Source organism: Triticum aestivum, chromosome 2B, assembly GCF_018294505.1.
Source record: "Triticum aestivum cultivar Chinese Spring chromosome 2B, IWGSC CS RefSeq v2.1, whole genome shotgun sequence".
Taxonomy (NCBI): Eukaryota; Viridiplantae; Streptophyta; class Magnoliopsida; order Poales; family Poaceae; genus Triticum; species Triticum aestivum.
The window spans coordinates 31,090,510-31,101,147 of NC_057798.1; the positions used below are offsets into that span (position 1 = coordinate 31,090,510).

The window sequence follows — 10,638 nt, forward strand, 5'->3', positions numbered from 1 at the left end:
AACATTTCATAATATATATTTTGCTGTTTACTTTTTTCATATATGTTGTACATTTTTCCTACACATATAAATATTTTTAAAATTTGACATTTCTGAAATAAATTTTTAACATTTAAAAACATGCTTTAAACATTTTTTAAAACTCACATTAAACATATTTTTAAAGCGCATTCGAGTATATTGTTAATTATTATTTTCTGAACTATGCAAAACATTCTTCATATTGCACAAACAACACATTGCTTGAACTTGTGAACATGTTTTCAATATAACATACATTTTTCAATTGCACTAACATTGTTTTACAATATATAAACATTTTTTCGTACACACGATTAACATTTTCTAATTTTAACATCTTGCAAATGAAAGGTTTACGTTGTTTTAGAATATATATATATATATATATATATATATATATATATATATATATATATATATATATATATATATATATATATATATATATATATATATATATATATATGACCTGCTAAACTAAGCCTGCTCGCATTATTTCTTAGCGTACGCTCCGGCCAATTTGACCCAAACGGCGAGTCTACGCTAATTAGCCCAAATCGCGTGACGTGAAAAATCCACGGTAACAATTTACGACCAATGTTGGGCCACGCGCTTCATCAGGCTCATTGCGGGTGGTGCATAGCGCCCATAGTTCTCGCGCTGACATGGGCTGGCAGCAATTCAACTTTGGTGTGGCCCAAACAGGGATTATACCATCCTGGGTTTTCAGCCCAACAAGCAGAATGCGGGCAACTGATCCCGTTTGGATCATGGAGTTCAGCCTAAAATAATATCTGGACCGTGGAGTTTGTCTCAAAAATTAAAAAAAAAATTGGATCATGGAGACGACAATGGAGCACATAAACCAAGGTGTGGTTGGACACTTGTTTTCAGTAACTTCACCCCCGTCAAAATTAGCATGGTGTTAATACGCACGCTATAAGATCTACAGTGAGTAAACTATCATGCTATTTATAGAAAAGTTATGAAGATGTGTTTTCAATAACATTTTTTCTCCCGGGCGAAAATTACCATGATGCTTGTGCGCAAATTATCACGTATGCGGTGCGCATATTACCATACTATTTACACGTAAGTTACCAGAGTATGTTTTTAAAACAACCTTTTTACAGAGGTTAAAAGTTATCCTGGTGTTTGTATGCGAGATATCAGTTATGTTGTGCGTAAATAACTATGTTATTTACACAAAAGTTACCAGGGTATGTTTCAACACCTTTTTCAGGGTCAAAGTTACTATAGTGTTTTTAAGCAAGTTATCAAGTTTGCGGTGCGTAAATTGCCATGTTTATTACATAGAAATTACCAGGAATGTTTCAACAACTTTTTTCCCCAAGTCAAAAAGTTACTAGGTATTTTTCAACAACTTTTTGAGGAATACTAGAGAGATCCAAAAATAACAAGAGGAATACAAAGAAATACAAAAACACTTGTTGTTCTCGATATACTATCCTTATACTAATAGGATGTTCGATTATATATATACTCATTTTGTGCAGTTATTCTTAACCGTTAATTTGATTTTTAGAATATTTACATGTTGATCGTTGATGATCATGTTAGTGCCTTCTAAAGATCATGTTCATGTTTAGGTAGTGCTCATGTTGCTACTTGGATGGTGAGTTAGTGCTCATGTTGCTGCTTAGATGGCAAAAGATTATTGAATCCTTTAGTGTCCACAACATTGCTTTGCAAACCTCTTGGACCCTAGGATTGATTGTGTTGCTTGGTTCTGTTATCTCAGGAACTCTTATACTGAAACATTGTGGTGCTTTGCTATAACTGATGGTGGTCCTTTGTACTTCAAGAAAACTTGAGGCTAACAATGGTAGTTTGTTGTTACTGGAGAACAAATGTGTGTGAACTCGTGTGAAAATGACGGAACAGGAGATGCAGTTGCGGGCCCCAATCACTAGTGCATATCATAATCCATATCAGACAAGATGTGGCAAGCTATTGGTCAAGCTTTGCTAGCCGCCGGCCACACATTCCTCCGTTAATCAATTTATACTAATCAATATCGACAAAAATATTGATTAGAGGGATACCCAAGGGCGAGGGCTGTGGGGGTGCAGCCAGGATCGGACCAAGCCAAACATGATAGACAATGTAATCTCTACTATTTAGAAAAAAAAATAGTGTTTCTTTACCTGTCAAGTGAAGTGCTAGTCCAACCTACCATCTTTTTGATAAGCATCATTCCTTAAAAATTGTCTTAATTGCCTCGCTTTCTATTGACTTACGAAATAAATTTATGTATGTTTTTTGTAAGTTGATTAACGATTATAAAATCCTAATATATATTATTCAGCCAAATCTCATTATATATTCAGGTACGTATATCACGGGCAGGATTTTTGTTTTGAACACAGTATAGATGCAGATGTTCATACATATGCAATTATACTTATCCCTATGAACGCATGCACGTTCACCATACCTTTATGAGCACCTTCAAGAGACTAAGCTGACAAATGGACAATATTTGATATACATTTATTTACATAAATAGCATTAATATGAGAAGATAAATTACAAGCTACTCCCTCCGTCCTATAATAGAAGAACGTTTTTGACACTAATGTAGTGTTAAAAACGTTCTTATATTTTGGGACAGTGAGAGTAACATATTAAAATATTTATACGTCGTTACAACAAATTATCTAGCACACTTAAAGAATTAAGGCCTCATGACCAGCGCCACGTGAGAATCTTTGGGAGGACGGCAAGGTTTGGTTTGTGGTCATATAAAAAATAAGTATGTGCAGTCCATGCATCTTTAGTTAATTCTATTGGGACAGTGGGAGTAACATATTAAAATATTTATACTTCGTTATAACAAATTATCTTGCACACATAAAGAATTAAGGCCTCGTGACCAGCGCCACGTGAGAATCTTTGGGAGGACGGCAAGGTTTGGTTTGTGTTCATATATAAAATAAGTATGTGCAGTCCATGCATCTTTAGTTAATTCTATTGGCAGATGAATTTGACGAGTAGGTTGGCCTTTCTATAGATCGTCTGTCCTACGTGTGCGATGTGGGTGTAGCGCTCCAGTCTAACACACCTAGACGTAGAGTCAGATCGATAGTGTTCGGTCGTCACTGAACCACCTGCCTTATGCATCAATCAACGATGGATCCAAGTAATCATGCAAGATGAGCTCTGTTTTGACGTGGTCTGCTTTTGCTATTACCATGCGGCCATGTCTTGCCATATTATTTCGTCATCACACTCCCATCACATATATGATATATCCCATGTTTGATCATTCCCAAATATATTGTAGTAGCATAGAGTTATAGGATTCATGTTGGATCCAAAGGAACAATAATCATACACATATAACTCTCCATTAATCTACCAACCTATGCATCGTGATTAAGCTAAATGGCCACCGCATGCAGCCTTGTTTGGGCCTTCGTCAAGCTCGATGGCATTGCTAGCATGGGCGCCGTCGGCGGACTTGTTGAACCTGAACCACCGTGCGCAGGCCACGAAGTAGATGAGGTTGGCGGCAGCTATAGCGGCGGTGACGAGGTAGAACAAGTCAACCCTTCCCTCGTTCAGGTCCTGCGCCAGCCAGTCCGGCCGCCCGTCCCGTCTCCTGGTCACCCGGTGCACCAGTGTCACCATGAGCCCGCTCGCGAAGCTCGCCACCGCGACACCCAGGAAGAAGAGCGCCCCCGCCACGCTCTTCATGTTCTCCGGGAACTGCCTATAGTAGAACTCGGTCAGCCCGACGACTGTGAACGCCTCCGACAGCCCCACCAACAGCTGTTGTGGTACCAGCCAGAAGCATGACATCATGGCCGTCCGGCGCCGCCGATGCTCCACCGCTGCAGACACCAGCATAGTCACCACAGAGAGCACCAGCCCAACGCCGATCCGCTGGAGCTGGGTGATGCCGCCTTCGCGCTTAGTGAAGCGGCGGAGCGCCGGCACCACCAGCCGGTCGTACACGGGGATCCAGATCGTGAGGGCGAACATTTGGAAGATGACGAAGGAGCCCTCGGGGATCTTGAAGCTGGCGGAGTTGCTAATCCGGCGATCGGTCTGCTCCGCCTGGAACACGATGTAGGTGCCTAGCTGGGTGATCACCACGAAGTATACAATTCCTGATGACCATACCGGGATGACACGCGCTAGGCACTTCACCTCCTCCACCTGTTGCATCGTGCACAACCGCCACGGGTCTGCCAACGTCTTCCCGTCGGAGCAGACCACGTCCTCTGTGGTCTGCATGGCCGCCTTGTCAAGGCACGTGAACTGGTCAGTGTATGCCAGCTTGGCGACGAGCTTGCTCCTGTGCGGCGGGTCAAACAACTCGACGGTGTTGTTATTTTGTCGGAGGTGGCGCTTGCGGAAGGCAGCAACGAGGACCTGTGTGAAGCTGGTGAATGGGCTACCCTCCGGGCTGATGCGGACGTAGAGGCGTGTGCCCATGAAGAAGACGGCGCATGAGAGGCCCATGAGCACTGCAGGCACAGCGAGTCCTAGCGCCCAGCTGACATCGCTTTGGAGGTAGATGATGACAGTGGCAGAGATCATCATGGCGACAGTGTAGGTGAAGTAGTACCAGTTGAAGAAGCTAGTGATGCCACGCCGTCCATCGGCGGTGTGTGGATCAAACTGGTCAACCCCGAATGCCAAGTTGCATGGGCGGATGCCGCCGGCCCCGATAACGAGGAAGAAGAAGGACACAAGGAGCACAACAAGCTGGGAGGGGGTGGGGCCCTCACATTGGCCTTTGGAGATGCAGGCAGGAGGGTGGAGGGAGTGGAGCGCGGAAGTGAGGGTGAGTAGGACCATGCCGACGAAGGAGGCGATGGTGGCGGCCGCCAGGGTGGTGTAGCGGCCGACGTAGGTGTCGCTGATGAAGGCGCCCAGGACGGTGGCGAGGTTGCAGCTGCCGGTGAAGAAGTTGAGGAGGGTGGCAGCATTGACGCTCTTCATGTGGTACACTGTTGTCAGGTACACGAGCAAGTTCGATAGTGTCCCGATCGTGCCAAGTTTCTCAAAAGTCTCATTCCCTGTAACAATCCCGCAAAAAAAAATTCATTTTCTCATTTAATTACTTCCTAGTCTCCTAGTCAATTAGTCACGAGTTATAATTCATCAAATTCATCCCAGGGATCACTTTCTTCTTCTTCAATACACCATGGAATGTGTATCAAAGAAGAGCCAATTGGTTGATAGAATGTCTTTTGGGTTACAACACTAATCCATGGGTTTATCGACCATTCCTACAATGACTACAGAGAACAAAAGACTTGCTTGTCCAACCTCTAGACACAAAAGGCAAGGAGGCGGACCCAGAGCATCAAGGCCAGGGATCCTCACTACTGCAAACTTAAGTTCACATAAACAATAAACAAGTCACTAATTTAGATGATATGCATGCTAGAATATCAAAGCTAGTGCCAAAAGTTGTCGCTACTTGCATGGAATTAACCCAAATTGCACTTTTTCTTGCACCCTAGTACTCCTACTTACTAGTGGTTCGAATTCACAAATAGAATCATGTTTAGAAGTTTTAAAAGAATAGAAGAAGCATCCTATGAGTATAGGTAGATGTACATGCCTATAAATTTTAGTTAGGAACAAGTTTCTTTTGTACAACCTTAAAATCAAAATATACTTTACGAAATTCCATAGATACTATGGGGGTGTTTGGTTGAAGGCATGAGCACCCTGCCCGGAGAATACTCATGCCTGGATCAAGCCTGGAATGTTGGAGAATTCTGCCTGTTGAGGCCAACTTGATGCACATGTGTTTGATTTGTGCCGTGAGCATGGCACTGCTTTGCCATACAATTAGTATATAAATAAATCCACACCCATCAATCCTATGAAAAAATATAAACTAATACCAAGCAGTGCGGCAGGCTCACCCAGGCGCAAGACATGGCACGCCCGGCTCAGGCTAACCACACTGCCAAGTGGCCGGCCAGGCTAATCCTTTTGTCAGGCTGTGCAGGCCAGGCTAGCCTTGTATGACTCAGGACACCAACAAAATATGATGTAGGCAGGTTTCAGGGAATCTTCAGGCCAGGCAATATGATATGAGGGCAGCAACCAAACACACCCTGTGTAGTCATGAGCATCAACATGTACATAAATAAATAAAAATTGAAACTCCAAAATACGCTCTTCAAATTTTAAATGGTCTTCATGAATCCCTGGATATATACTTGTGTTCTTTGGTAGTGGTTGACTCTACTCCGTTGTTCTATAAATTTTATATTCTATGATAACCCTAAAAACATGCTATAAGAGCATTAATAAGACGCTTCTATTATCTGGTCTATATTTTGCAATTAATTCACTACCCAGATCACTACTAACTCAGCATGGTAACCGTAGAGGGAGAGAACAAAGAGAAATATATGACGTTCTTCCTCATGTCTCCGACTATCCAATGCTCCTCCTCTGATCTCAATCTCAAGTCTTCAAAATAAGGCGCGAGAGCGTTGGGCAGCTTTTCCGAGCAGCCAAACCAACATGCCCTTAGAGCATGGCTAATAATATAGCCAGCTGCTGGCTAAAACATGTTGACATGTCATCTGTAGCCAATGGAATAGTCAACACGTATAATAATTAGCTATAAAAAAAGTACTAGTTTATCAATATGTGGTTCATCTTCTACTCTCACAAAGCTTCTTGTAGCTTCTATTACAACCGGGTGTAAGTCTACAACACGCTTTTCTTCTCTCTCCTCTTCTCTCTCCCCCAACCCAATATCAATATAATATTTAAATCTTTATAAGCGGCTTACATAACTTTATTATACTTGCTCTTAGTCTCCAACAACCAGGTTCAAATTTTGTAGGGCTACCTCCATTATTGTGCCAACGCTCACAATCTTGAGAGCTAACTATGGGTTCAAGTGCTCTAAACTCTCGAAACTATCCAACTATTTTACACAAATATGAATAAAGCTTGTGTTGTAATGCGTAGAATCGCCATTATCAAGGTTCGTCCAGTGTAGCCTTTGTGGCAATTTTCCTTGTACATAATACGGCATACTCCCTCAATTCTAAAAAAAGAGGGCATATTTTGATGGTCCAAATTCATGCATTGGCCATCGATTAGTAAAATAATATGTTATTTATGTAACATAAAATTGGCACCATTAGATTCGTGCTCAAAGGCACTTTCACATTATGATGATTTTGTAACCATTGACTATATACTATACTGAGGGATTTATGGTTAAAGCATGAACTCAGAGAGTCAAAATATGTCCTCTTTTTGAGAAGGAAAGGAGTGGTAGCTATCGTCCATAGTTGAGTAAGCTATGTGTCGTAGCTATTAGACAAGGGAACACTAACAGAGGGAGCTAGCTGGCATGACAGTTACTCACCTATGACGTAAGGCATGGCCTTCCATCCGCGGTAGTTGTGGAAGGGCTCGCCATGGCCGGCGTCAAGCGATGATGAGTCAGTCGTCTTCTCTATGCTGATGCCATTGCCATTGTCCTGCTGCTCCAGCTGCGGCAGATCAGGGTTAGCGGCGTCCATCCCGCACATGCAGCAAGCAGCTAGACTGAAACTGAAGGTAGGTGGCAGCTTGTGCGGGTGTGGGTAGCTGCAGCTGCAGTAGTGCAGGAAGGAGAGAGAAGAGGCCGGCCGTATAAATAAGCTAGCCAAACTGCCAGACTATGGGGATCTTTGCTTACGAGATAGTACTACGTCCGTAAAAAAATATAAGAGCGTTTAGATCACTAGAATATAAGAGCGTTTAAATCAATGGCACAACACCAACACCAACATGTAGCGACGCACTGTAGCAAACACACTGTTTAATGTTCCTGTTCAGATCACTGTTTCGGGTACTGTAGCGGATGTACTGTTGCATTAGATCTGTGCGGTACGTTCTCAATCCAACAGGCGAAAGAAGAGGAAAGGCAGAGGTACTGTAGGTCTCTACCTTGCCCATGGCAAGGTAGAGAATCCACAGCCTCCAGCAAGGCTCAGATGCAACGATGGACAGAAAACTACAGTTTGCGTGTGCTAAGTGAAGCCGCCAAAAGAGGCAGGAATCAGGGGAGAAAATTAAGACATAGAGCGTAGATTTGTACTTAAAAATGGTCTACCTAATGGTAGACCTATGTGTCTGCGTTGGAGAACAAAAAATAATACTAATAGCCTCTATTTTTTACTTCTAGGTGGACGCATACATGCAGAAGCACAAAATAAGAAAGGGGCGAACTAATAACTTGGAAAATAAGGATTAGGGATTAATACAGGAGCCCCTCCTTGGACGGATTTCTCCTTCTGCTCCCGCTTTCAACTTAATGATGAAATACTAGGAATTGTGCTACTTCAAGACCGTTAGAGCACCCACAATGTAGTCTTTTTTAGCCTCTAAGGTAAGGATTTTTACCTGCCTCCATACACTGCAAGCATTCGCCTCTAGAGCTTTTGAGCTTAGCGTCGTCGCTAGCCTTGGAGGCAGCCTCCAACCTTTAAACAACTCATGTGACCCTAGATGTCTGTGTAGGGCTCTCTCTCATGCACATAAACAAGACTTCACCAAATACATTTGTTTATTCTGTCGTAGCACCGATCATAGAGGTAACAACAAATACTATAGACTGCACGATTTTGGGCTTTGTTTAGAGGTCGGCCACTAGTAGAAAAAGGGTCAAATGTGAAGCACATTAGTGCCGGTTTGAATTTGAGCCGGCACTAATGTGTCCATTAGTGCCGGTTCCAACGGCTAGACGGACGGACATCATTAGTGCCGGTTCGTGGGCAACAATTAGTACCGGCACTAGTAGAAAAAGGGTCAAACGTGAAGCACATTAGTGTCGGTTTGTAAAAAAACCGGCACTAATTTGATCAATAGTGCCGGTTCGAATGGCTACGCATTAGTGCCGGTTCGTAATGAACCTTTAGTACCGATTCGTGCCACGAACCGGTACTAAAGGGGTGGTGGCAGGCTGGCGTCAGGCCAGGGCCCCACGAGCCCCTTTAGTGACGGTTTGTGACACAAACCGGTACTAAAGGTCTAACCTATAGTACCGGTTTGCGTCACCAACCGGCACTACAGAGTCTTAACCTATAGTCCCGGTTGAAGACACAAACCGGCACTATAGGGCAATTTTCAAACTCTACCCCCCCCCCCCCCCGGTGTATCGCCATTTCAGTTTTGAAAAAATCAAAAGAAAATGATAAGAACTTCAGAAAATAAAATCTTTCGAGAGGTAGTTATATTACTACATCTACTAGTTAGGAAAATTTGAAAACTTAAATTTGGACATGTTTTGCAAAAAGTGTAGGGAAAATGTAAAACGGCTATAACTTTTGCATACGATGTCGGAAAAAAACTTATAATATATCAAAAAATTCAGCACGAAAATCCGCATCCGATGGAGACCGCCTATGGCCTGTTTGGAATTTTTTAGAATCCTCAAATTCCAAAAGGAAAAAAAGATATGGTCAAATTTCAGTTTTTCTAAAAAAAATTGGTTAAATCTGGTCAAACTACTTATTCAAGAAGTATTAATGTTACTACATAATTATTCAAGAATATTAGTGTTACTAAATAATTATTTCAATTTTTTGAATTTTGGTCAAATATGGTCAAACTATGGTCAAACTATGGTCAAACTTATTCAAGAAATATTAGCGTTACTAAATAATTACTGTTTTTTTAGAATAATAGTTTCAAACTCAAACGGTGAAATGTGTGACTTCATGCTCAAGCTAAACTCCTGAGGGTTAATAGGATTAACATCTTACTATTGTCAGAAAAACAACAAGTGCAGACTTGGAAACGAAGGAGAATAGAACCCAAAAGTTAAGCGTGCTTGGGCTGGAGTAGTGAGAGGGATGGGTGACCGGTCGGGAAGTTAGATGATTTGGAATGAGTGATCCACACTTGAGCAGTTAAGAGAGGTGGTGATTAGAGACTAAATTATCAAATAATTCAGAAAAATTGAAAATTGAAAAAAATCAATTATTTTTCCAAAATTTTCAAAAAAAAATCAAAAAAAAACCTTTAGTACCGGTTGGTAACACCAACCGGTACTAAAGGTCCCCCATACCAGGGCGTGAGCTCACGCCACGTGGTGGCACTTTAGCGCCGTTTCGTGCCGAACCGGTACTAAAGGGGGGGGGGCCTTTAGTGCCCACACTTTAGTGCCGGTTCCATAACCGGCACTAAAGGCCCTTACAAACCGGTTTTAAAGGTCCGTTTTCTACTAGTGCAGTTCATGCCACGAACCGGTACTAATGATGCTGTGTCAGGCTGTGGGCCCCACGAACACCTTTAGTACCGGTTCATGGCATGAACCGGTACTAGAGTTTCTTATTAAGTTGATTTTTAGTCCCACCTTGCTAGGAGAGAGGCAGTAAGAGCGATTTATAAGCCGTGAGTGCAGAGACAATGAAGGAGAGGCGCAATGCTCACCTGCAGGTTGCATAGCTTCAAGCTTTCGGAATAGAATAGATTGCACTGAGCTATGTGTAGTGTAGTCTACCCTATTCCGAAAGGCTTGAAGCTAATTAACGAGCATTGCGCCTTTTTTTATTTTTAATAACTTATTAGAACTCTGGACTTCTTGTGGACAATCTCTTTCGATGTATCAGG

At 42.4% G+C, this 10,638-nt stretch overlaps 1 protein-coding gene across 1 annotated transcript; it reads right to left on the reverse strand.

Moving 5' to 3' along the window:
• Positions 1 to 3,340: 3,340 nt before the first annotated feature.
• LOC123040160 (protein NRT1/ PTR FAMILY 2.9-like) lies at positions 3,341 to 7,562 on the reverse strand. The gene is made up of 2 exons (XM_044463090.1): positions 7,406 to 7,562; positions 3,341 to 5,072 (listed from the first exon to the last, which is right to left on the reverse strand). Exons 1-2 carry the CDS (start codon positions 7,560 to 7,562, stop codon positions 3,421 to 3,423), a joined length of 1,809 nt encoding a protein of 602 aa, XP_044319025.1. The 3' UTR covers positions 3,341 to 3,420.
• Between the last annotated feature and the right edge of the window lie 3,076 nt (positions 7,563 to 10,638).

Excerpts from the sequence above, each read along its gene's own strand:
- LOC123040160 (XM_044463090.1), bottom strand. The coding sequence starts at position 7,562 with ATGGACGCCGCTAACCCTGATCTGCCGCAGCTGGAGCAGCAGGACAAT. Across the intron at positions 5,073-7,405 it reads GGCCATGCCTTACGTCATAG|GGAATGAGACTTTTGAGAAA; the intron begins GTGAGTAACTGT and ends GGATTGTTACAG.